The sequence below is a fragment of the Parus major genome, chromosome 20, assembly GCF_001522545.3.
Source record: "Parus major isolate Abel chromosome 20, Parus_major1.1, whole genome shotgun sequence".
NCBI classification, from domain to species: Eukaryota; Metazoa; Chordata; class Aves; order Passeriformes; family Paridae; genus Parus; species Parus major.
The window spans coordinates 6,377,295-6,404,921 of NC_031788.1; the positions used below are offsets into that span (position 1 = coordinate 6,377,295).

At 40.7% G+C, this 27,627-nt stretch overlaps 2 protein-coding genes across 2 annotated transcripts; one reads left to right on the plus strand and one right to left on the minus strand.

Annotated features, from left to right (window-relative positions):
- On the minus strand, positions 1-17,739 carry LOC107213368. Its single transcript, XM_015647739.2, has 3 exons — positions 17,634-17,739; positions 9,005-9,498; positions 1-1,691 (listed from the first exon to the last, which is right to left on the minus strand). The coding sequence occupies exons 2-3, from the start codon at positions 9,117-9,119 to the stop codon at positions 1,189-1,191; spliced, it is 618 nt and encodes a 205-aa protein (XP_015503225.1). The 5' UTR covers positions 9,120-9,498; positions 17,634-17,739; the 3' UTR covers positions 1-1,188.
- LOC107213367 (protein-glutamine gamma-glutamyltransferase E-like) lies at positions 15,878-27,440 on the plus strand. The gene is made up of 13 exons (XM_015647738.1): positions 15,878-15,986; positions 17,729-17,896; positions 18,232-18,465; positions 19,004-19,122; positions 19,600-19,728; positions 20,785-20,962; positions 21,130-21,265; positions 22,132-22,235; positions 22,700-22,945; positions 23,864-24,169; positions 24,803-24,960; positions 25,171-25,304; positions 27,053-27,440. The coding sequence occupies exons 1-13, from the start codon at positions 15,977-15,979 to the stop codon at positions 27,198-27,200; spliced, it is 2,070 nt and encodes a 689-aa protein (XP_015503224.1). The 5' UTR covers positions 15,878-15,976; the 3' UTR covers positions 27,201-27,440.
- Positions 27,441-27,627: the final 187 nt, after the last annotated feature.

The window sequence follows — 27,627 nt, forward strand, 5'->3', positions numbered from 1 at the left end:
TTTACTATGAGAGCAGTAAATAAACATTAGGAAATAAGCCACAGACTATTTTAGTTCAATTTCTGTCTGTGCTAGCAGGCAAGGGCTACATTACTGAAAATATATTAGAAATAAATCACAAAAAGCTCCATTCAAATGAAGCAAAGCACTGTAAATATGAATTAATCAAGTGTGAGAGCAAACAAACACTGCCCCAAAGTTTCTATTTGTCTTCCTTGTGCAGAGCAATGCATAAGGGTGAGTTTCTTCTTCCATTCCTGATAATACTATATTAATTGCTTTTGCTCGGAAATCCATGAGGGAATTTACATTTAAAGCATTTGAAAAGAGTTATCAGTGACTGAGAGACAGGGACATCCGAGTCGAGATCAGAAGCCAATTTTATTGAGTATACAAGGCATTTATATAGGGTTTTACTTCTACAGCACTTATATAGGGTTCTATTTTTGGTAACAATTTCCCATTGGTTATACACTCTTCATGGTATCAGTTACCTGGAAATCATTACAAAGTTTCACAACGTATCTCCTGGTCACTTCTACCCCAGGGAGAAGCTATCTGTGTCTGACTCTCCCAGGGTTTCCGTTTGATTAAGTCTAAGATCCTAGGCTCCTCTATCAGTTCCATTGTGCTGTTTTATTGCCCATAAAGAGTCAAGAAGAGGGGAAGAAAACAAGCGAGTACAGCCTCATGCATCTCGCTGTATTGAAATGCTTTTGGTGGTAAGGGTGGCGAGTTATGGGGGTGAGGGAGTGGGCCAGGACCCCTGGTGGCCCAGCTCTTTCTGGGGCAGCATTTCGGGGATGCTGTGGCGCTCTCAGCCGAGGCTCGGACCTTGCAGACACCGGACACAGTGCAGCTGCAGCCAGGCGGGGACCGCTCCCTTCTCCCTGGCACAACGAGAGGGCACGGACTGGAGCTGCACCTAGGGAAGTTTAGGTTAGACGTTGGAAAAAAATTCTTCACTGAAAGAGTGATTGGGCAATGGAATCGTCTGTCCAGAGAGGTGGTGGAGTCACCGCCCCTGGACGTGTTTAAAAAAAGACTGGACGTGGCACTCAGTGCTGTGGTGTAGTTGATGAGGGGGTGTTAGGTCATAGGTTGGACTTGACGGTCTGAAAAGGTTTTTTCCAGCCTAGTTCATTCAGTGATTCCGAGATTCCGAGATTCTGTGGTTCTGTGTTTCTGTCATCCTGTGACTCCGTGCTTCCGTGTCTCCGTGGTTCTGTGGGCGCCTGCAGTACCGCGCTCGGGCCGACAGGCGGCAGCAGCGCAGCGCGGGGCCGGGGCTCCCGGGGGGGACCCCGAGAGGGGCTTTGGGGCCTGGGACAGCCCCGAGCCGGGATTTGGGGTCAGGGAGAGCCCCGAGATAGGGTTTGATACAGCCTCGAGACAGGGTTTGGGGTCTGGGACATATCCGAGCCGGGATTTGGGGTCTGGGACAGCCCCGAGCCGGGATTTGGGGCCTGGGACAGCCCCGAGCCGGGATTTGGGCAGCACGGAGATTTGGAGCAAGGCTGGATAAGCCTGGGTTTGAAGGTGTGAGTTACAGCTGAAAGCTCCGAGGGCCTTTGAGCTGGGTTTGTTCACGCTCTCCTGGCTGCTCGTGCCTTGGCAGGATGCTTGCAAAGGTCGGCAGATACCAGCCTGTAGTTCTTGGTGGCAATGCACGGTCATTCCCTGGAGAGAGCCTACAAGAAAGATGGAGAGAGACTATTTATAAGAACAGTGACAGAGCAAGGGAAGATGGTTTTAAAGTGAAAGAGAATAGGTTTAGATTTGGTACTAGGAATAAATTCTTTTCTGAGAGGATGGTGAGACACTCGTCCGGGTAGCTCAGTGAAGCTGTTACTCTTCAAGGCCAAGTTCCAGCTCCCTTTCCAGTAATTTTCCCTGCAATCCACTGATACTGACAGTTACCTTGCACTGCTGTGAAAATTTAAATTCTTCTAAATTGCTTTAAGTTGGAGTTGGGGATAAACAAAGTTTATTTAACAAAAAGTTTTAATCTTTCTTCTAGCTATCTGTCTTCCCATTTCCCCAGTTACAATTCCTGGGGTAGCACTAATTGAGCCTTACTGAAATTGATCTCTGAGCTTTATAATTTGGACAGTTCTCCCACTTCCTCTTCCATAGCCTTGGTCACTTGACAGCCATTTACCTGGGATAATAACTTGGTGCCTTGTAGCTTTTAGAGGATAATACCTCATCACACACAATGTATGTGCATCATACTTTGTGTTACAACATACAGACTTGGTAGTACATGTTAGTGAGATTTTCTCCTAATCACCAGAAGAAATTTGGTTTCTCTTGTTTGGAGATGGAGGCAGCTTTCCATCAGATCTATTTGATTTGATGACTTTAGTTTCATTATGTTTGTCCAGTGTCTTCAACTCCATCCATGACAATCTAAAAACCAAGCATGGCATCTTTCTAATTTAACAAATGCAGGTAAGTTTACAAATAGAATCAGCTGAAAGAAAGCCAAGATAGACAACAAGTAACAACAGTACCAGAGTGCAAGTGGGAGACAAAAATAATCAACTATTATCCTCAGTAGTTATCAGAGTTAAAGAGGTTGGACCAATTCCTTGTGTAGGAGATTCAGGTGATACAGGGTTCTGTTTAATATGTTCCCAGATATTTTGTCTTTTGTCTTTTAACATTTGCTCTCATTGGCTGCATCCCTGTAACAAACAGATAAGTTTTACATGTCATTTTAACTGAGATGCTGTTAAAGTTATGTGTTTGTTTTGTTTCGTTTTCTTTAGCATGGTGGTGAGGTTTTTTTGCTGTTTTGTTTTCTTTCTCTTAAAGGAAATAATCACTCACCATCATACACTAGAGGGTATCATTATTATCATAATAATAATAATACATCACTCACCATCATACACTAGAGGGTTAAACTTCTGGGAACATTAGATACAGCACCTGTCACTATTAAACAGGTAGGATCATCATCTTACACTCATCTGCAACATCTTACATAAAATATTTGTTTTATTCTGTCTCAGTGTTATTCTACTGTTGGATATTCTCTCTCAAACCCTCATATAAACATGCTTAACCCCCAGCACTCTCAGTCTTTGACTGCCTACAATGTGGATGACATTTAATGAGCTTCCAGGAACTGCAGGCCATTATTTAGCCACAACCACATCTGTAGCTGACACACCAGTGCAGTCCCTCTCAGACAAAGCTACCGGTACCTGAACTCAGCAGCTCCTCTTACAAAAGCCTGTACAGCACTTTTTTATCATTGGGTAACACTCAATGGAGCAATAGTATACAAATGAGCACTAAAGTATTTACAGTCATCCAGAGGTTTCATCTCACTGTCCTCCTTCCAAAGTGTTCATAGCACTGAGTTTCATGACTAAAGAGCTGCCAAGAAACCCCAAGTACAATTCATGCTTTAACAAGTGAGTGAGATAGTTTACACTGGTGGCTTTCCATTGGGAATGAGAGCTGCTCTGTCAGAATGACCAGCACAGAAGTCCCTCCAAGTGTAAAATCATTGTGAGAGGTACAGCCCTTAGCCAGGATCCTCTATAGCTTGTCACCTGTTTGAGACACTGTACTTCCCTTGTCAGGAAATAAAACTGAAGACAGGCTTTTCACAGAGCAGGAGACAAAAGGACAGGCAGCCAATCGATGACATTGCTTAATGACTCACAGACCTGGGTCCCTGAAGGGGGCAGTTCCAAAGTTAGCATGTGGTCATGCAGCAAACAGAGCCCAGGAAACCTGATGACTCCCAAACTGGCACCCTTTGTCCTCAGCTGCACCACAAGTAATCCTGGTTGGACTAGCCAGACATACACATCCTAGTCCTTGTTAAAATGCAGGTATGAAAAACAAGTAGGAAAGACTGACTGAATGAAACCTGCAGGAGAATAAGCATGACTGAAATCAGTTTTGTTTAAAATGAAATCACCTTCCCCTTCTATACAGTCTCACATTTAGCTTTGCTATGTTCATTTTACATCACTAGATGCTCACAGCTGATTGTTAAAAAATTTCAAGAAAATGTAAAAGTGTGTGCTTACAGAAGAATGTCAAAGGAGAGAGAACTATTTAGGGAAGTGTGGACATGGCAGGCTTGAAATGGCTTGTCTTTTTGAGGCAATACTTTTTTCCCCTTTTGCCCAAAGGAAGGGACTTGGCACACTTAAAATTTCTGCTGTTACACCAATATCTTCTTATTTCACAGTTCACAGAGAAGAAATAACTGTTAAAACAAGTTGGTTTCTCAAAACTGGCCCTGAGTGTGAAATTACAGGAAATGTCCTAAACATTTGTGTACAATGACACATGCACTGCTGTACTAATATGAGCAACCTGAACAGAGAGAGAGCCAGGAAAATGAGTATTTATATTTACCTGAATATGTGAGGCTTAGAAACACAATTTCAAATACAGAACAGAAACTACAAGGCTTAAAGCCCTCAAGATTTCAAGGCTTCTCAGAAAGTATTTTACATTGAACAGAAAGAAAAAAAAATCAATTGCAATAGTCAGTGTTGTTATTGTTATTACCAACAGCAGTTTAAAGTTGTGAGGTATCTGGTACCAGTGACCAGTTCTTTCTGTGTGTAGCCACACAGGGTCATGCCAATGGTTATACTGCTAAATACAAAGGATTAAACTACTGCAGTATCATTTATAAAGTTATTTGTTAAAAAAATTTCCAAAAGGAAATGAATTTTTATAGGACAAGAAGTCTGGCAGTATTGTAGTGGAATGGGACATGACACACTACTTACAGTGCCCGATCATGGCACTTTTCTTGCCAGTTTGTCCAGCTGTAAAAAATGAATTCTACTCACTACAGATACAAAGTTTTAGGGAAAAAAATGTTAATAAACTGTTCAAGGTAAGCTGATAGTGTTATGGATATTCTTACTATGAAATTATTATGTTTGCAAGGACATAAAATGGATAGTATTATAGCCATAGCATGTGACCTATCTATGCCCCTTCCCCTCTTTCACAGTTACAAGTGGCTTCAGACTTTCAGAAGTAAATCCTGTCTAAAATAGTAAGCTTCTGCTGTTGAACCTGCCTCATGGTTCTAAGAGAGCTGCCACCATTCTCTAACAATGGGAAGCACTTGCCCTCTTGTTTGACAAACAAGGCAATGAGACTCACTTAACTCTCTAAAATGAAAATTTAGGCTGATCTCTTGCCTCAGAAATAATCCTCAGGAAATGCCTTTGTTTGAGTGTCATGTTTCTGATCTCTCTCCAGATCTTTTTCACTCTTACTCCAGACTAATGGATTGAGTCTAGTGTGGGCCCTAAATGGATTATGCTCTATTTTAGCCATAGTCATGCATTCCACACTGACCAAATGCTTTCTTCCTGGAAGAGCTCAAAGCAAGCACAGGATGGGCTCATAGCTAAGTAAGAGGCCAGGACACTGGTGGCCAGAAATGTCTTCAGTCTGATTTGAAGCTGAGCAAAGTTGTGTGGCTGTGAGTAAAGATGAGCTACAGAGGCAATGCACCATGTTGGGCTCTTCAGAACAGGTTTGGGTAGTTCAGGTTAATTCTATGCCTGTGACTGGGGAGAAAACCTCCCCCAAATCATGACACAGTGTTTGTAGCCCAGTATACTCTGGGCAGGACCTGTTTCTTAGCACTCATATATTCCAAAGAATTCTCTGTCAGAGTCAGCATTAGGCATAATTATCCACTATGGAACTGCACAGTGACCTCCTAACTGTCCTGTTACAGCCCTGCCACATCTGTAAGCCCCTGATTGCCCCTGCTGCAAGAAAACAGAATAAGGAAAGGGCTGGAGATGCACAATAGAGCTGCAGGAAGTGCCCAGGAGAAAAGAGACCTGTCACTGGTGTGACAAAGCTGTGGATGGCAACCACTGCTTCTGGGAGAGTTATTCCCTATCCTACAGTAGTTGCACTCCTGGCAGGGTGTGCCTGCTTGGCAGCAGGAACAACTGTTGGGATTTTCCAACGCTCTGACGCAAAAAAACCCCAACGGCATCTGCTGACTCCCCAGCAGCCTCTGTCCTTGGCATTTTCCTGCTTTGCAGACTGTTAGAGTCTCAGCAGCCCACTGCCAAGGGAGCTGGAGAATTGTGGAATGTTTCCTAAAGCTTCCTAGTTATGCACAGCCACAGCATGTAGTGCTACCTGATTTCCTGCTGAAGGCAGAGAATGCCTAGCCTTGAGTCAAAGGCTTTGCTGGCAGAGATGCAAGCACTGGGTCCCAGGAGAAGTCTTGCTTTAAATTCTTAGCACAAATTCAGCGTTGCCAAAATTCCACAACTATTCTAGCAGTGCTGTAGCTGTGTCCAAGGTCACACAACAAACAAGATATGAAGGATGGAACAGTCACTTATTACACCAGCAGATGCAGCTGGAAAACATAGTAAAGCTATGGGCATGTTGTGATTTCTCACACTAGGTTTGCTAACTATTTTGGAGAGCATCTTGAATTTCAGTGAAATCACTGAAATACAGTATTTTTATATATATGCTGATTCTGTACTTTGTTACTCACTATCCCCCTCCCTTTTCTTCCTTGGTTTGGTCCTTGATTCTCTTAAAGCTTCCATTTCCTTTATGCAAGATCCTTTTTCTCTTTCATATCCTCCCCACCATCCCTAGGCTAGGCATTCCCCAATACCTCCTTCTGATGACATTTCCTCAGACTTCATTCTTCTCTTCCTCAGTTTTACTCTTCTTCCACTCTAATAAATACCAAAGCACTATTCTAGTTCAGTTGTTTCCATCTTTAAGTTGCCTTTAATTTCTTTCATTATTTTCATTGTCCTCTCTTGTAGGGAATATTTCTTCCATGAATAAGATACCAGAATGTCTGGCTTTCTTCTTCCCCATAGCCTAACTTTCTATCTTTAATTTCTCTATTTCTCTTTTATCTTAAATGTATCAACTTTTCATCTTCCTCCCCACTGCAGGCCGTGTTCCATTCCAATTCCTGATCTCCTTAATTCTGTTCTTTATTATTTCCCAATTGTTTGACTTCTCTCTAATAACAATATTTGCTTGCATCTCAAACAATTGTTTCCTTTGCCTTTCCAGCCATTGCAGCATTTTCCTTGTGGTTACCAGCTCTCTGAGCACCCTATTTACAAACCCCATGTCAGCTCATTTGATACACTCCAATCCTCTCCTTTAACATTATGGAATTCACACATCAGCTTCTTGTGCAACCTCTCTTCACACAATTTCCAATACACCCATTTTACCCATCCACACAGCTAAACATCTTGTCCAGGCTTGTTATATCTTCCTATGACATTCCAATTCCTTGGAATGATATAATTCCTTGGAATGACATAATTCCACAGGATGAGCAAACACTGTCTTGTGGGCTAAGCTGAGCAAATGCTGAACTAACGAACAAAAATGGCATTAATAGAAAATAGATCAGGAAGTACTAAAAATCATTGCCACCAATTTCTTATAGTGTATTTTCCCTACAGGATGATGGTTCAATTATTTTTCATTTATATCATGAAGGCATACAGAAGAAACTGAATGAGTTTCAGAAATGCACAACATATTCAAACTAGGGTATCAGCATGAAAAGAGACTGGAATGTCTGATATTATGTAATTTGGAGGAACATAATAAGACATGATATTATAGAGAAATACAAAGCACTGAACAATAAAGTGAAGCAAAGCCTTGGGTACCTTTTAATCCTGACGATGTAAAAACCAGTAGATCTTAAATGAAGAAAGGGAATGTTTAGAACATTATTTACACAACTCATAATTAGCATGTGAAACACATTGCTCTAAGGTATGAAAAACCAATGAACTCTAATGGATTCTAAAAAGGAGGTGGCTTTTCTCTGCACACACACACACAAAAGGTGTGTCTGTTTTCAGGTCAGTGCTGTAACTTCCCTCTTTTGGGAACAAGTGACCAAGTGACTGAAGGTGGGACAGACTTTTCCTTCACAAGATAATGGAGGGAGATTGCTGTGGGGCTTCCAGTGCTTGTGAACTGGCTTGCACTGGCAGATGCAATACTGGACAGACAGACAGACAGACAGAGGTTAGCACTGTGCTAACCTCCCTCTTTCTATGCAAAATATTTTATCACTCCTTTGACATGAGCAGTTCTTAGGACGAATGTGACACTCAGTCTGCAGGCTCATGTGTCACAGCAGCTGGGGAATTGGTGACCCTTAGGACACAATGTGAGGTGTATTCACTGTGGGCAAGCCACAGCAAGAGAGCAAAGCCAAGGCAAATGAGACTGAATCAGCACTGGATGCAGAATGCTTCACTCAGGTCTCAGCTCTCAGGTCTGCTCAGGTCTCTCTACCCCATGCAGTTCAGCATCAGGTGCTCACAGTAAACAACAGGGGAAAAGTGTCACTGTCACACCTTTGACATCAAAATAAATGCCCCAAGGGCAGCTCAACTACACAGTTATGCTATCCCTGACAAATCTGCATTGTGGTTATTCTTAATCTCCATGGAAATAAAAAAAAATTAACATTTTGATAACCTAACCAGAGGGTCTAACACTTTTCTTCTCTGCCAAGATTTTATGTTTCTGTTCAGTGTCTTCAGTCAAAGACTGAAGTTTTTAAGACCATGACTCCTCAGTTGACCTCCTCTTTCTATAACCACTTTTCATCTTTTTCAAAAATCATCATATCTCTGCAGTTCTCTCTGTTTTACACTGATCCAGCTTGATCCTTCTATTTGTTTTTTAAGCTCCCCATTCTCTGCAGTCTTGACATTATCCAGCTGAGATTAGCCCTGGGCTAGCATAATGCTTCAGCTGAACAACATTAACAACAGAAAAGAGCATATTTAAAATGTCAATGCTCCAAGGCAGCTTTTAATGGCACTTCAGCCACTATGCCCTTCCAGTTTGATGGTGATCCATTGAAGCAATGCAGCATTTGTTTTTTTTAACAACAAGTTGTGCAGTTAACTAATAGAAATCTTGTGTAATCAGTGTTTCCAAAGTGTACTTATGAAAATACCCTGTGGGATCTTGTTGCAAATCCAAGTCAGCATGTGGTGATAGATGGCACTTCTTTCTTCTCCTCTGATGGGCTCAGCTGGCTTCTTGGCATGTCTTAGCTGGCTGTTATTCATCTAGATGCTAAGAAGTTCATCTCTTTCAATGTTTTCCAGGAATTTGAATCAAACTAGTTGATGTCAACTGTAATTTCGCAGTTCCTTTTCATGCCTCTTGCCCCATTTTATACATAAATACTGTGCTTGCCCCTTTTTGATCTTATGAAATTTCCGCCTTTCAAGTTCTTCAAGGTAAGCACTAACATTCCTGAGATTGCTTCAGTCTCTTCTCATCATTGTAGATAAGCCAGATGAAGTAATAGTGAAGAGACAAAATACTTTGTTCAAGTCTGTGTAAGTGTAAGGAAACAGAAGTTCCCGTATGTAGAGGGCAGAAGAGAGAAAGAGACATCTGTGATCAATTTGCTGGCACTGATATGGAAGATAAAGGATGAGCCTGAAACAAAAAGAAATACTATGAGGCCATTCAGACAAATTCATTTTCTTTATACCTATAGAATTTCCTGTATGTGCCAATGAAGACATTTTAACATTTATTGTTCTCTCTCTGGAGTCAGAAACCAGATGAGTAACCACCATTGAAACAAAATCTGAAGTTATAATTTATACTTGCTCCAAAATGAGTCTTTTATTTGATGGTGATGAAGTTTCTCTCTGTGTAGGGACAGTTACTGCTTGAGATCCTCTCATCAAAGCTATTCAATGCTCAGTGGTTTGTCAGGTTACTACTAGCTTACACTACATGTACAGCATTCATGCCATTAGTGTAATTCACAGAGACTCTAAGGAGGGGCTGACACAAAAGCATTACTGTGGTGATCCCCAAAAAAGGACCAATGAGGCAAATGAAAAGTTCTGGGGTTTTCTTCAGGACTCATGAGTACACTCATAGGGAGGGGACCATATGAATTTGATTATGAATGTATACTTTTATTGCATGAATACTCAACTTTGGATCATACTGGGAAGAGATATTAATTTATACTGACTCAAAAAACATCCCTTGCCGAGTGATGCATCATTGCATGTGAAATTCTGGATTCCAGGTATGCAATTAAATGCTCTGCTTTTCTAAGCATCTCATCAACCTTCTGGATAAATGACCTGAATTGCACAAGTCCAGTGTCTTAAAACCCATGAGCTAATATAGGGTTACTAGGAAGTTTACATGACCACTGGTATGACTTACCTGCCTCACTCACCTAATGTGAATTATAATTGGTTTGAACATAAGGAGAGGCCTAAAGTTTTCCCTATAAATGCTGCAGCACAGCCAGAGCTTGAAGTCTTATCATATAGGTCTACTGTTGCTCACAGCAATACAAAGTCCAAGGCACAGAGGAGCAAAGGAGCATGGCTGGTAAGTTAAAAAGAAAAAAGAAAAAAAGTCTCTTTGTTCATATGGAATGGGAAAGTGAATAATGTACCATGTGTTAGCTTTCTCTGTGGGGTTGTTTTGTAAAGGGCTCTGAACTTGTTGAAGTGCAAAACATTTTGATAATTATGCATATGTTGTTTCAGTGTTTTTCTTTCCTGAATTTTACAAAAGACACGAACAAGCAAAAGAAGATAATCCATCCATTGCTATACTGAAATTAACTATTAAATATATTATAAAATTTCAAATATAGCAGAAGAAGTTATGGCAAACTGCAGACTTTATTTTAGCATGAAATTTAATGAATCAAGGAATAGGACATGTATGAATGGATCTTTTGTCAATGGAAATACTTATGCAAAGGATACACTACGGACTAAATTTCTTCCTGCAGATCCAGAGCCTGTAATGCCATTTTAACTACTTTTTAAAATTAGTGTGAAAGGCAAAGGCACTTTAAAATGCAAACAAAGCAAGCAGAAGTCCAGCAGTGAAGTCTTAGGAGGAAGGAAATTAAATCAATACCTTTTAGTAAGGTTGGCCATGTACTTGCTTGGGTCTGACTTGCTGGCACCTGTATAAAAATGTATGGAGTCACAGAATAGTGTGAGCTGGAAGGGGTATTTAAAGGCCATCTGCTCCAGCTCACCTGCCATGAGCAGCAACATCTGCAGCTAGATCAGGTTGCTCATCCACCCTGATCTTGCATTTTTCCAGGAATGGGGTATCTACCACCCCCCTGGGCAATCTGTGCCAGTGCCTCGCCACCCTCTGTGTTAAAAACTCCTTTCTTGTATCTAAGCTAAATTGAATCCTTCAGTTTAAAACCATTACCCCATGTCCTATTGCAACAGGACCTGCTAAGATTTTGTTCCAAACCTTCTTCTAGGTCCCCTTCAGAAATGCATAAAAGGAGTCCTGAGTTTACCAATTCTAGGCAGAGCACATGCTGTGCTGGCTTTATGTGACTTAGGCTTGAAAAGCTCAGGAAATTAATAAAAAACAAGCATGCACAGATCAGGGGGCTCAAGTGAAGAAATTACATGTTTTCCCCTCATGCAGTTTAAGAGAGGCACAGTTACCCCATTCTCACAGTTCTAGAAGTGATTGCACAAACTCTTAGAACACAAATGTTTGTCCTTATAGCTATTGTTTGAAATGATTCCTGTTATTGTTTTGACCTTTTGCCAGCATCTCTCACAGCATCTGCAGTTTGTCTGGCCAGCTGATGGTTAATTAATGACTATCTCAGTGCAGCTGCTGTGATATCATCTATATGTTTATTTGTTTATGAGCAGAACTGAGGCAAGGAGGGAATTGGGTCTGTGCAAACAGCACAGGGCAGTAGATTCCTTCATAAATCTCCTCTGAGCAGAGCTTAAATAAATGGCAAAACACAATAACAGGTGAAGCTGAAATATTGGGCTGAGTAGAGAAATCTTTTTCAACAAAAGAACTGTACAGTAAGGTGGACAGTTAAAACCTTCAGGTGCAGCAATGGGGGAAAAAACCCCACAAACCAATTGTTTCTGCACTGTAACACTTCCTTTTAAGCAATGATTTGCCAATAACTTAGAACATTTTGGCAGGGCTCTCTCTCAAAACTTCCTCTTGAAATTTCAGACAGCAGTCTATCCTTCTCAACGGCAATTTTCTTATTGCATGAAACTTGAGAAGCATTTAATGCAGTGTTTAACAAACAGGTATTTTCTGATCATGATCAGCACTTGCTTGTGAAATACCCAAGGTCCAAGAAATACCCAAGCCCAGGCTCAGCTGGAGATGTCAGAACTGCATGAAGATGCTCCTCATGGTACCAGGCACAATTTTTTTTATGTAAAAAACCTGTGAGGGTTTGTGTGCAGGGGTGTGTGTGTGTGTGCACTGAGCCTTTTCACTCCTCTTCCTCTCTCCCCACTCCTTCCATCCCCTGACACACATCCTGCAGACAGACACACCTTTTTTCCCAGAAAACCTTTATGCATTTGTGGGCCAGTCTCTAATGGACCTGCTTTAACAGAATCAGAGAGTGTTGCATAAAGGGAAAAACACCGAAAATGTTCCTCTAAGTTTGCCTGGTTTTTAAAGGGTTTTGATAGTCTGCAGCACCACTATTGCTACTAAGGATTTGACAACTTGTTTCATAGTCTCACATTGAAAATAATTATCTCAGCTTCTTCCTGTCACTTTTAAGCTTCAGTGTCATTACAATTAAGGTGTGAGTTACACCAGCAAGCATCTTGTTTGTGCATTAGCATTGGGAGCGCCTGCCCGCAGAATGGGACAGCACGCTGGGTTCTCAAAGAAAGGAGCAGAGCAGGGCAGTAATGGGAGCCTGCACAGGGGTATTCCTGGATGATGAGTGTGCAGCAGCAGCTGCAAGTTAAAACTTCCACATAATGTCTTTATTCCATTCCAATGGAAGAGATAGATGCATGAGTGGCAGAGGTAGGGAAATACATTTAAATATCATAGGCTGTACATAATAGATGCTGTGTGACTATTTGGGAGCTGTCAGGAGAGTCCAGCAGAGGTTCACCCCAGTCTGTGCACTGCCAGTTTGGCTTATTCCTGTGTGCAGGTCCTGTGGGAGCTTTTGAAGGTCACACATCAGTGCATGTCACTATTATGTCACTGTCAGCCTCCCTTCTGAACAAGCTGTCACATCTGGAATGAGCTGAGATTCCAAGAGGAGTCTGAGCCCAGCTAGCAGGGTACCCTTCTTACACAGACACTGTGGAAGGTGACTGTGCCAAGTTCTGCTGTCTTCAAAGGAAGGCTGTTGGCAAACTTCAGGAACAGCCAGGAACTTCAGGAAGGCTTCAGGCTGCAGCAGGCTGCAAGCTTCCATTCCAAATGCTCCTGCTATTAAAGCATGTGAGTGGAAGAGGGAGACAGAAAATGAGAACCGTGTCTTGGACAATATGTAAGGCTTGGAAGAGATCTTGGCCAAATAGTTTTTCATATGGACCTGACCATTGTCTGTCAGGTGTTTCTAGTCCTGAAAAGGCTGACTGATGTGAGTCAGTCCACAGCAGTGTCCCAGGGACCCAGGTGTCTCCCTAGTGTGGGTCCCAAATAAAGCATAGCTGCAGAAAACCACTAGAATTCCTGAATCTAGGATAGCAGGAGTGGGGTTGCTGATGGAACTTCTTGCTTAATTATCCAAAAACGGGATGTGATAAAAGATAGACTAGCCCAGACTCCTCAGGATACTGAATCACAGAATCAGAATCATTTAGGTTGAGAAAGACCTGTAAGATCATCAAGTCCACTGAGGCAGTCCCAGTGAGTCATGGCCGTGTGGTTGCAGCATGATGCTTTAGGGATATGTTAAAGAAGAGCTGAGCTCAGACAGAATACAGGAGCAGATAGATTATCATAGGTACTAATTTCCCATCCTGAACAAAAGCACAATTAATAATAGGCAACATTTCATAAAATTTAAGTATCACTGAGGATTCATATAGAGTTGGTGTGAAAGAAAACATTGGAAAGAAGGAGAGAAAGGAGTTTACTGAGGGGAATTTGTCAACATATGTCCTTCACTGTTCAGTGCTGAAACTCTAAGTCTTAGATATTCATTTTTTAACAGGGGGTAAGAGAAAAAATCTGGGTATTACTGGGAAAGGACATTATGAATTATATGACAGGACCAGCCTGCAAAAGATGATTCTGATATACCTTCTGGGTACATTAAACTATATACTAAGGTGGTTCATAGCTTCAGTTTTCTGAGGTCCAAAAGAGTCTTCTCTTGCTGTCCACAGAGTTTCAAGCACCTGCCTGTGCAGTCCCTACATTTACAGCCATTCAAGCTCTGCAAGCATTGCTTGCTGAGGAAGTTGCTTGGGTCAGACTGTGCTTGACTGACTGCGTGTTCTGACAAGTGTTAATATTTCTCATTAATTTAACCCTCATTCTCAACCTTTGCCCATAATCTTTAATCCAAAGGTCCAGTATGTATCATTCATCTGTTTTACAAACAAAGCACACCAGAGGCCCGCAAGGCAGCTCAGGCAGAGCTGGGAATAAACACCAGAAGCTGACACAACAGCCACAACTTGTTCTTCCTGACATACTGTCTGCCACCATAAATGGACTGTTCTTCTTTTTCTTTCAACATTGACTAATCTTCCTATCAAAGAAAAAGAGTTTGCTGTGTATCCAAGGATAGGCTGAAATCTTAAATTTATTCTGAAAATTGTTTTTGTGCCATTTAAAAGTATGGATAGGAGAGTATGTCTTAACAACAAAAAACTAGAATCAAATTCTAAGACATTTTAAATTTAAGAATTAGTCTTATTATTTTAAAATGACAGTTGGTCTTCTATGGTCCCTGTTAAGATTATTATAATTAATGAACAGAAAGTCAAAGTAGCAGTCTGAATTATAACCAGGTAAAAACTCTTTCTTCTAACAGCACCATTTATAAGAAACATGAATAAAACATGTCTGTATATGAAATGGGTTAAGCAAGTTGCAATTCTAGATTTTCCAAACATGATCCAAACCAGAAAATAGAACAATTTGGCTACTGAATACTGAGCCCAGACAACTAAAACAATGAATCTGGGAATGTGTACAGTCCAGCATGGTGGGAATCACTGAGAGGCACCTGTAGATGTGCATTGAGTTCATCAAATTTGACAGGTAGTTTGATAAAAGTATCAGAATTAGTCTTATCTCTTTCTTAACACAAAGTGGAGCCATCTGCAAAGCATAAGCAAAATTCGGTCTCCTTGAACTTAAGTGGAAGTTTCTGGGCATAAATTTTCTTTGCCAGTAGCACAGTCAGAGATGTCTTATGAAAAAATAGTAGAGCATCAGCTGAAAGCAGCGATAGATATTCTGTCACAAGTCATACTTACCTGTTGTCACTGTAGTGTGTAATGCAAATATGACAAGGAGTGCTTGTCTGTTGAACAGGGTTAAACAGCAACTATGTGATAAATGAAAAATTGGATCTTTAAATTCGGCCCTGATTGGACCTGGGGCAGAGACAATAACTTGGTCATTGTTTTTCAATTATTACAATGCAGGGTGAGATAAAAAACCAACTCCAAAACAACAGATTTAGGGAATCAATTTAAAGAAAACATCTCTGTAAATATGAAGTACTAAAAATAGTGTTTTGCAAGGAGGAGTTATTCCTAGAATTTTAGCACTACAACTGAAAGAAAAGCAGCTAAATGCTGAAGCTCTTCTAACTTTTAAATACATTAAGAAACTCTTAACAAGTGGCCAGACTGTTAGGAATAAATATTGTCCAAGCTTCAGATGTTAAGTTGCAAGGAAAGAAGATGAGGACATGAGGACTGAGAGAGGAAATGGATGAAAGTGAATCCTCAAGGCCACTGGTCAGATCAAGGCTGGGGGCAAAGACAGCTCCTCAAGCTCCACCCCCAGAGGAAATATCTTGCAAACAGACTTTAAAGAAGTGAAAGGCACCAGACATTCCTTGAGGCAGCAGAAGTACAGGAGGCCATTCACAGGGAGCTTCAGAGGCTGCATACAGAGGACACATTGATCAGATATGGGCCAAGGTGAGAAAGGGGAAAGCCCACCCTGTGATGCTCTTTGTTGCTTTCTTGCATCCATACTTCAAGTTCAGCTCTGTAATGGACACTGAGAGGTCACTACTTCTCTAAGGAGTTTTGACCCAAGAAAAAAAAGAGAAAATTCTTCCGTTGAAAGTCAGGAGAAGGATTTTCATAGGAGCTGCATTTTTTCACTTGTGTGCATGGGAAAAGCAAGCTTATCAGAACGAGATTTGGCAGTACAGGCATATTAACTGGTATAAAAATGTATTTTGCAAGTAGGAAGCGAAAGTCTGCAGCAATTTGGAGTTGTCAGAAAAGTGCAAATGACAGACTGGCAGATCTGACATAAGAGAAAGAAGCAAAGCAGAACTCTGGGATTGTATCACTGCAAAGGCTGAGGAAGACTACAATGAGAAGAGAATGCTGAAGCCTGAAGTTAAGGCAGAGAGGATACAAAAATTGGGGGGCTGGGGGGGTTTTGGTGGTTTCTTTGTTGCTGTGGTGTGGTGGGTTTTTTGCTCACATGCTAATATTTATAGATATGCAATCAGACCAGTTTAATAATGATTATAAAGGGACTTAGGTTGCTTTTACAACTCTTACTGTTCTAAAGGCAAACCTCCCTGAGTCCTCAGCTTGTTCTACAATAGATATGCTTCACTGCTAAGTTTCTGAAGATTATTTTTTAATAGTAGGTAATGTTCCTGAAAAAGTGATTTGTGCTTCTCACCTCAATACTGTAAAAAAAAAAAACCATTCCTCTGGAATTTGTTAGACTGTGACTGCATAGCTTAAACTACCAACATAGCTATTTCAAGGCTTGTCTGAACTTGATAAATTTAAGATCATACTGAAAAAATCTTTACATTAAAAAATCTGGTTGAACATAAGATGATGGTATTTTTACTCAATAATGGCACAGGGTAACAATTTTCCACTCCTAAGCACCACACTCTTACTCTTTCCTATTCTCCCTCTGTGCAGGGGAAGGAAAAAAATCTTTTTCTTCTGTTATTCTGCACTTCATTTAAACCATCAAACCATCTCCTATTAGAAATCCCTCCATAGGCTCCAGTGATGTCAGATCCAAGCCAATCTTGGATGTTTATTCTCTGGCCACTGACTGAAGCCCTATTTCTCATGCAAGAGCATTCTACAGCATATTTTAGGAGTGTTCTCTCTCCAATTCTCCTATCTCTCCCACTGCCAAATGACAGTCCAGTGTCCATCAACATGTTCCTGTTAGGTGCTTCCAACAGTGGCAGCTGTGTGACACATCATGGGGCTAGAGACCACATCATGCCTAAAAATACACAAGTGCTTCTCAGCTCAGTCAGGTTTCTTTATTTCTCATTCAGAGGCAGCAAGGCTGTGCCTCTGTTAGGCTGACACCATCTCAGAATGGTACAATTAATAGAGTTCAGCTAGATTTTTTTCCAAGTAACTCACAAATATTCAATTCTCTCAGGATTCTCTCCTCTTAGATGCTTTTCTGATTTTTCTTTAGTACAGGATATACTACTGCTTCTATATTTAATTATGCAGATAACCTCTAACAGCCTGTGCAAGATGGAGTCTCTTGAAGAAAAAAAATGTTCATACATAAATTATTTCTAATTTTCATGGAAGCCTCACATGGGTACCAGTTACCTGTAGAAAGGAATAAGCAATTCTTCAGAGTGTGTTTGTGCTCCTTCCTCTTTGGATGTACCCTCAAGCATTTTTGCTCTTCTCATTTTTTCTAGCTGCAACGCAGCCAAGTACCAACTGGCATCTGAAAGAAAATGCAAGAGAACACCACACAAGTAAATTCTCTAGTGAAGAACTGATTGTGAGGAGAGGACAGGCCTTCACTATCACCTTCAATGGAACAGAACGGCCTGAGCAAAACTTAATATTCATTGCAGAAACAGGTATGGCCCCCAGCTTCTTTCACTGAGAATAGTTCTGCCTCAGGACATTCTTCTGGCCCAAGATGCACTGCAGAGCAGCAAGAGAACACCTCAGAGCCAACATGTTCATTCACACAGCAATGAAACTGTGTGAGATGTTTGTTGTATTACTCCCACCTCAGCCAGCAGCCACAGCTTCCCTCAGCTGCCAATACATGGCACAAATTCACCTGAGGGGAGGGTTGGGAGGGTTACATCCCTGCTGAGTTTGTTGATGTTTCAGCTCTGTTTCAGCATCTCTGAATCTCTGTTTCAGCAAGCCTGGGAAAAAAAATGTTATTTGTTTTTCTTGAAAGGTCCAAAACCCTCAAAAGCGACCAAGACCCTGGCCACGTTTGATATCTCCAGCACAGTGAGCAAGGAGGGCTGGAGTGCAGTTCTACAGTCCAGCAGCTCCAGCTCTGTGAGCATCTCCATTTCCAGCCCACCTAATGCTGTCATTGGACGCTACAGGCTGGGTGTTCAAAGTGGCAGCTCCTCTCCAGCAAGTCTTGGCACTTTTGTTTTGCTTTTTAACCCTTGGTCTTCAGGTATGAATATGTCAGATTTCCTCTAAAGACTTAAGTTGCTTTTAGCTTCATTAGTAATTGCATTCTCCATTTGAGCTATACTTCAATATAGCAGCTGAAAATTGACAACATAATGTATCAGTGACCAGAAAAAGATGTCTAACAGTTTCTTAGGATCTTCTGGTACATAAAATCAGCTCTGTAGCATGCACATGCTGGAGAGCTCACTGCTCTAAAAGATAAGCTTCTGCTTTTGACAGAGCTTCCCTACTTCTGCACAAGTTTAGAAGTGTGTGTCTGGTCTCTGTAGAACCAAGAAAAGAGTCATATTTACCATTTTCTCACAGATTTGGCAGTGTCATACCTCCATCTTCATTAAGACACCTCCCACCTCTTTCTGTAATTGTAGAAGATCCTGAGTTTCATGATCTGTTTATAGCAGCAAGAACAGCAAAGGGTGGATATCTGCAAGCACCCTTATAGATGGAGAGCAAGGCTCCTGAGGTTTTGTTTTATTTTGCCTGCTGTATTTGTACATCTCTCTGTTTTGGTTTTTCAGGTGATGATGTGTTCATGCCTAACAAGGCTGAGTGTGAGGAATATGTGCTAGAAGAGTTTGGCATCATCTTTGCAGGCAATAAAAATCATATCAGCAGCTTTGGATGGAACTTTGGCCAGGTAAATGTAGCACTGAAACACCAGACATTGCTTCTGCATGAACTGGGTCATTTGTTTTTTCCAGTTCATTGCATACATCTCTGAAGAGCAGAGCTCTGGTGTTGCAATCAGCACTTGGCCAAGCCCTGTTTCACTGATCAATACGAGGATTTGTAATTTACTAGTCCCTGTTCTGCCTTGGAAAGCAGCCAGCAGAAACATTAATATCTTTACTAAGACTATGTAGCCTTAACTTAGTAAAGTACTGTAGCAATGCTGAGAGGCCTCAAGTCCACAGATTCCAAGTTTTGAAAAGCTCTGTGAGTTCTGATTTTCAGAGTTTGTTGTGGCCGCATTTTTATACGGTTGATGCCTGGCTGAGCTTCGCAGCTCTTCAAACAGTGGTTTAAAAACCCCATCCAATACTAATACGGCTCTCTGCATCCTGATTTGTAGTAATCTGTGTTTTCAAAACACTGATTTATTTCTGTACCACAGTTTCAAGGAGATATCCTCAATATTTGCCTGTCCATAATGGATCGAAGCTTATACTACCGTCAGGATCCTGTCACAGATGTGTCTCACAGACACGACCCCAGGTACCTGGGCCGTGTTCTCAGTGCAATGGTAAGCAACATGTCCATAAAGTATCCTTTAAAAGTAGTCAGTGAAGGTAAATATGAAGACATTTCATAGAGAATTTTAGGCCTCTGTCTGTATGCACCAGACAATATGGGTGGTGAGGTATGGGCCTATGTGGTCATCTGATCTGGGCCTGCCAGATTTATCTCCTCTGGGATAGTTCTGACACTGATCACTTTGATATCCAGTAGTCAAACTAAACATGTAAGACAGGGGTGATTGAGGGACCAGTTCCTTGGAGGTGTTTAGTCCAGTCCCCCATTTGAAGTGGAATTACTGGGTACTAGATCAGCTCAGCCATGGATTTGCCAGGCTGCTTTGAAACTCTCCGAGGAAGGAGGTTTTGTGGTCTCTGTGGGTGACCAGTCCAGAGCTGCCCTACCCTCCTAATGAGGAATTTGTCTCTTATGTCAAATATGATTTTCCCAGGCTACAGCTTTCTGCTGTTGCCTCTTGGTATATAAAAGAGAAAGGTTAGTTAGAACACACATTCAGATGGATGTAAACTGGTTTTACATTCCCCCCACCCCCTTAACCAGACAGAACTAGGCCAGTGCTCTCAGCTTCTCCCTGTAGATTGTGTGTGCAGGACCCCTGAGCATCTTGCAGCCGTCCCTGCTGGGTCCTCTTCAGTCTCTCAACATCCCCTTGAGCTGAGAGACCCAAAACTAGAGACAGGACTCCTGGCACAGCCTTGCTAGGCATAATTAAAGGGGGTTAACAAGCTCTCTCAACCTCCTGGTCACACTTTCCCAAGTGTACTACACAGCCTACTGTGAACTTTCCCTTTTTGATGAGAGAGGACTGTTGGCATAAACAAACAAACAAACAAACATTAAATGTATTATATGTGTAAATGTATATAAAAATAAAAGTAAATATAAATGTATATAATGAATTAAATCAATAAATAAATATGTATATATATGTATATATATATATATATAAAAACATGGCAATTTCTATAACTCCCAGGGCCCTTTCAGACAGCTTGTAAACTCCTAATTTGCCTCATCATAAATTTAGTGAATATCTTCTCAGGTCAACGCCAATGATGACCAAGGGGTGGTGCTAGGAAACTGGAGTGGAAAGTATGAGGGTGGTAAAAATCCCAGCAGCTGGACAGGAAGTGGTGAAATCCTGCAAAGCTGGAAGAAATCAGGATTCAAACCTGTTAAATACGGACAATGTTGGGTTTTTGCAGCAGTATTGACTACAGGTATGTTTTATGTCATGCACATGACTGACATTGCACAGATTCTGTTAAAGGAAGCACTAAGAATATTTCCTATATAGAAGCCTTTGAAGACATTACTATGCCATATGAAGCCTGCATGTGAATATGAAATATTAATTTCTGACTGTGGTTTTCTCTTCACCCTTTAGTGCTGAGATGTCTGGGGATTCCCACTCGTACAATTACAAACTTCAGTTCTGCCCATGATGCAGATGGAAATCTGCGTGTGGACGAGTTTTATGATGCAGATGGAAATCATTTGGAGAGGGGAGCTGACAGCGTGTGGTAAGGCTCAATATTTAATAGCAGAGCTTATCAATGCCTATAGTTTCTCCAAATGCAGAGCATAGATTCTAATGATAAATGCTTTATCTTCTTAAAAATTGCCTTATAAACTACTACACATGCAGAAAGCATCAATAAAAAATACTACAAAATAATACTACAAAACTTGGTGTTTTCAATCTTTCTCAGTTAAACAAAGAACTGTGATGCTAATTGCAACAGCTAATTTAAGCCAGGGCAGGCAAAATTACAGTTATGATGCCACAGATGACTGAAAATTTGCAATACTGCACTGGATGTATCAAACAGTGGGGACTTCACCTAGTTTGAAACCATTCTTCAAAACCTATTCATGTTAAACTGTAACATTTCAATAGAACCAGCTTTCTTGCAGTGGCATCAGTTGCAGTGCAAGTAATTTAACTCCTGCCTCTATTAAGCATCACATGAAGTTCAAACAAGCTTGCATTCAGCAAAGAGCAGAAGCAGTTCCTCAGTTTTGGTCTTGTTTACTCCCATTCTTGTTCTGGACCCATTCTATCTACACAGGACATGTAGAACTTAAGAAACCTAAAGCTAAAACTAAGGATGGGCTCAAAGCTTTTGGAGAAGAATAGGCTCAAGGCATTTTGTATAACTTCACAAATTTGATTTCTGTCTTTGAACATTTGTATTTATTCCACAATGGAATTTTCAGCACCTTTCTAGTTAATGCAGTGAGGGTCAGGGTAGAAGTGGTGAGTCTCAGATAAGAAGTGTGCAAATAAAGGCATTTAATCCATGTAACTAAGATTGCTGATTAAAGGAGGTGGACAGGAATCCACAAATGCATACTAGTAGCTTACCTTGTTCTTTCTTGCACACAGGAATTTCCATGTCTGGAATGAAAGCTGGTTTACACGCAACGACTTGGGGCCCTCATACAGTGGATGGCAAATTCTGGATGCAACTCCCCAAGAAGAAAGTGGAGGTACACAAATTTTGTTTCAGGAATAATGTTGAAAATTTATAAAGTCAGTTAGTTTTAGAGAGAATGAAAAAAGTAAAATCATCGTTAAAGCAAATTGTTAACCTGCTCAGAAATAGTTGCAGAAGAAAGCATTTATTGGTTGCATTAGAAAAGTATCAGATGATCTGTGGATGCTAAGAAAAAAAAAAGGAATTCCAGGAACAGTTTTTACAGCAATTCCTATATTTCCAATGTAGGTATCAAATGCTATTGAAAATTAAGGGATAATATGAAATAAATCAAGTGTACTTTCAGAGTAAAAAAATGATACATTGATGATTTGCCATGTATGAGGGTTTATGTGGATGAAAGGGCTTGAATGGGGCAGCAGCACTGGGCAATTCAGGAGTCAGTGATAAATACCTGTCTAATAATGTGCTTACTGACAAAGATGATGCCTAAATTCCTTTTCCTTGATGCTGTAGGAATTTATCAGTGTGGTCCTGCCTCACGGCACGCCATCAAAGAAGGAGAAGTAGATCTGGACTACGATGGCCCATTTGTGTTTGCAGAAGTGAATGCAGACTGCATGTACTGGAATTATGACTCTGCAACTGGAAAGAAAAATCTGATTTTCTCCAAGTCCACAGAAATTGGTGCTTCCATCAGTACAAAGGCAGTTGGTAGAGATGATCGTGTAGATGTCACCAGTGATTATAAATATGAGGAAGGTAAAACCATTGGTTCTTCTGATCCCATAGCTGCTTCATTCCCAAAAGTATATAAATTTTCAGTTAGGAATCTCTTAGTGCATTTATAAAGTAGTAGCAGAATTTATACTTCATTTATTCAATTCCTACAGAAAAGGGGAGAAAAGGTACTGAGTAAAAAAAACAAACCTGTCTTGCCCTTTCTGATATGGGATTGCTTTGTGAGACCTAAATAAGTCCGAGTATCTCCAAATAAAGTGTTCACTGTTCCATCTGCATGCACTGTCTGCCTCTGCTTAGTGACAATTAGGCTACAGCCCAGTTATTTGTCTGCAGGACAAAAAGCCTGTTGCACAAACCTGAGCTAAATCAGCCCAGGAAAAGCAACTCTTTCAAAGGGTGCAAGAGCACAGCACCTCCTCATGGGGTCTGATTGTCCCCATGTTACATTTCTCTTTTTCCTTGGCTCATGAGCAGCCTCTGCTTTTCCTGTTAAACTGTCATTACCTCAATCCATTACCTCAATCCATGAGCTCTCTCCCCTCCTTTGGAAAAGGGCAGTGAGGGGCTGGGTGGATGGCTGGCTCCTGCCAGGCTCAACCCACCACACAGTGCCATCAGCCTGGCCCAACATTTGGGGCTTTCTCTGTGCTAGCAAATAAGAATTCATCTTTCTTAATGTTATAGACATAAAAAGGGATAGAAATGGGAAAAGAGAAACTTTAAACTTAAGATTTTATGTCAGAAAAAAGTATTATTAGAAGGACAGTGATGTTACTGACTGCAGACCCAAAAAATGAGGTATGGCTGTGGAAAACAGGGGGCCTGTTTATCTCTAAGCACAGACACTGCATCCTGCCTAGCTTGTCTCTAGCAGCCATGAAAAATAAGAGATGCATGTTAACTGTTGAGGATAATTTTCATGGTTCTTCCTGACAGGCTCTGCAAAAGAAAGAGAAATTTTTAAAAAAGCCCGTAAGAAGCTAGGACTTGGGGATAAATTCGATCCTACAGCACCAAAACAAGAGGAAATTGAACAGAAGCCTGACATCTCAGGAAAATTCAAGGTGACTGGCTCTTTAGAAGTTGGCAAAGATCTCAACCTGCTTCTGGTTCTTGAAAATTTACAATCTGATGCTAAGGCTGTAAATGTAAATATGACTGCATGGAGTACTCTGTATACCAGAAGACCAGTTAATGAGATCTGGAAGGACTCCATATCTGTTACTCTGGCCCCGAAGGAAGGTAATTTTTCAAATTCCTTTTAATCATAATGGTTTTATCAGTAAATGGGCATTGGAGGCAGGTCAGCTTGGGGAAAAAAGCTCTAACAAACTGCAATCCTAAATCCCTACATAGAAAAGGCTGAGAAAATGGCATGTTTCACACTGTCTTGTCCCCAAGTGCTTTTCACATTTTGGAAAACGTTACCATTAGGAGCCTGAGATAAGAGATATGTCAGCATCTCCAATGTGAGGTGAAAGATCATTGAATCACAACTGATACTGTCTTGCATGAATCTTAGGCTTCAAGTAATTAGCAAAAAGTAGAAATAAGAATTCATTTATTAATATGTAATTTAACTTCAGGAGAGGCACCAGTAAACTCCTTAAGCTCCAGCTGCTGCATTTTTCAGAGCAATAGGGGGGAAAACAAGCCAGGCAATACAGTGGCAGTGAATGGAGGAGGGATAACATTGGAGAAATCACTATCTATCTAAAGCAAACCGATAGATTTGCCTGAATTAATTTTGGCAGTGATGGCTGAAGGCCCTCCTAGTCCTAATCACAGCTTAAAAAGAAAATACTAATGTTAGATATGAATCTCTGTGGGCTTATAAAAGTGTGTACAAGTTCTTTTTTTTTTTTTTCCTTCCAGAAAAACAATTTCCCATTAAGATAAAGTATCCTGAATACCAGCAGCAGTTAACTACAGACAAAACAATCCAGGTCACAGCTTTATGTCATGTAAAAGATGGGATGCAAGTGCTTGTGAAAAGAAACATCACCCTGGACAATCCTGCCATTGACATACAGGTAAATTCCCTTTGCTGTAACTAACTGCAGTGGCAGAGAAAAGGGAAAGTGAGTTCTTTGTGAGCACTTTCCTCCCTGAAAAAATGTTCTGCTCACATTCTGCCATGGATCATCACAGCCTCTCATAACATCTCCTCTTCTGATGCCTGAAGAGGCTCAGAGAGAAAAGAACACTGAGGACCTGCCCTCACAAGCATTTTCTTTGCACAGGTACTTGGTGAAGCAAAAGTGAATAAAGAGGTGGTGGTGGAAGTGGCATTTACCAACCCTATTGATTCGGAGGTGAAGGACTGCGTGCTGCAGGTGGAGGGCAGTGACCTGCTCCAAGGAATCCTGGAGTTACGGTGAGTGCAAGAGAAGTCTCCCTCCTGCTGTCAAAGACACAGGAGCAAGAATGTGGGCATGGATGAGTTGGAACTGAACTGTTTCAGGGATGAGACATCATTGTCTTCTTGCTGTAACCTGGGAGGACACTCAGTGTGACACCTCAGAACAAAGCACAAAGTGATGAACCAGCTCTTCATCTAGGCTGGGCTTTGGCTCCATGGTTTGGGAGGTCAAATAATTGCTGCCATAATTGGACAGAACTTGTTTTCCTGCCTATCTAGCAGGACCACACTCTTCCAGAAAAAAAATTCATGCTTACCCAAGCTGTAATTGTTGCTGAGGCTGTCTATCCTGCTATAGGCCAGATGGGTTGCACCTTCTTGTTCTGATCAAAGGCCAACAATAGGATACACAACTATTTCTGTCCAGTCCTACCCAAATTACAACATATATCAACCAGGATAATTTTTTCACTTTATTAATAATGTACTGCAGGGGCCAATCTGGGTGCACAGCATTGTAAATAAATTGTATTTATATGCAACAGGTAGAAAGACATGTAAAAAGCAAAGACAGCAGTGTCTCAGCTTTAGGAACAAAAAATTAATACTGCTGAGACACAGGCTGTGATCTCTGAAAGGCACAAACCCAGGTCTGCTCCATGCTCAGCTTTTCCAGCCACAGCAGATCACAGTTTGAGGAGGATAGGTTTTACAGAACAGCTACCATGAAAAGCAGCTTTTTCCAAAATGACAGCTACAGGCACGCAAATTCTCAAGCTCTGCTTTCAGAGCTCTACAAAGTAATTATCACAGGAGATTAATAAAGAGAGTCAAGAAACCATTTGATAATGTTGAGAAAGTGATTGAGAAGACTGGAATAAAATACCTTTTTTTTTTTTTTTACTATAGATCCCAGTTTCCTGTTATCTGCTTTGGTGATTTTACATCTTTTTCTGCCCTTTTTCCTTCAGTATTTCATAATTGAAACAGAAAGATTAAATTTCCAGACTGTCCCTCATTTTGTACAAACAAGAAATTACACAAAAATTTCAACATATCCTCACAAATGCAATTATTTCTGGAAAATACCAGGGATATAGGAACATGCTCTTTAGCTGAACACACAAACACAAACAAACACAGCAATTTAACATTGCCATTTGCACTTGAGCAATTAGGAATGGTTCATCCCATCATTTATAATTTCTCCTGAGGGAATTTACCAATCTCGTGTTGTCTATCCTACACAATTTTATCCTCAGGCAAGACAAGACAATATGTCAGGATAAGGGAAAAACATTAACAACTTTCCAAGAGTTAGAAAACACACTAAATGTGTAAGGCATTTTAACTTCCATTCAGAATTTCCTGCTCTGTAAACACTGAGGTTTTCTTGGTGCTATAATCCATTCTATTTCAAGAACTGGTATTAACATCCTCCATGGTCTCAGATTATTCTTTGGTAATGATTCAGTGATGTGTTTTACACCCTCTGTTCTGCATGAAATCTTATCTCACATATTATTATGTCCCTCTTTGTGGGCTTATCTGGGTTACTGCATAATGAATTTGTGAGAGCCCTTAATGAATAGATTTGAGTCTTTAAATACTTATCAGATAACCATGTGGTGTTTTCATGGCCATCTTACTTGGAAATGATTAGAGTTCTTATTCCAGGTGGAAGATGATTAGTGAAGAAACTGAAACATGATGCATAAGCCTGTTTTCAACTTATATTTTCCCTCTGTTTCTTTTTATTTTAGCATACCACCACTGAAAGCCAGTGAGAAATCCAGTACCAAGTTTAAACTTATCCCTTCTGAGGCGGGTCCCAAACATCTACTTGTTAATTTCTCCTGTGATAAATTTGTAGATATCAAGACCTTTAAGATGGTAAATGTGATTAACTAATATGAAGATATACAAGAAGTGGTCTGTGTGTGTATAAACTGAAAAAAAATATGATAAGAAATCTTATATAGAAAACAATGAGATAATCAGCAAAACAAATCTTCACTTCCTCTGATAAAGGGTCACCAACATCATATCATTGCAATTTTACATTGTAATTTTTAATAAACTGAGGAATGGTTGATTGTTCATTTACTGTTGTGAGTATCCATGTTATTAAAAAGAACATTTTACCTTCTACTTAGAGACTCTGACCTATGTCTGTTTTTCTTTGGAATTAATTCCTCCTGGCTCCAGATGCCATTAACTCATTTTTACATATTGAAAGCTTTATCCTGTGGATTCCCAAGGCAGTGTTTCTCCCTGCTGGGACTGTGATACTACAACATAGTGAGGATGACTTGCAGAATTTACGTCACTTAGCTTT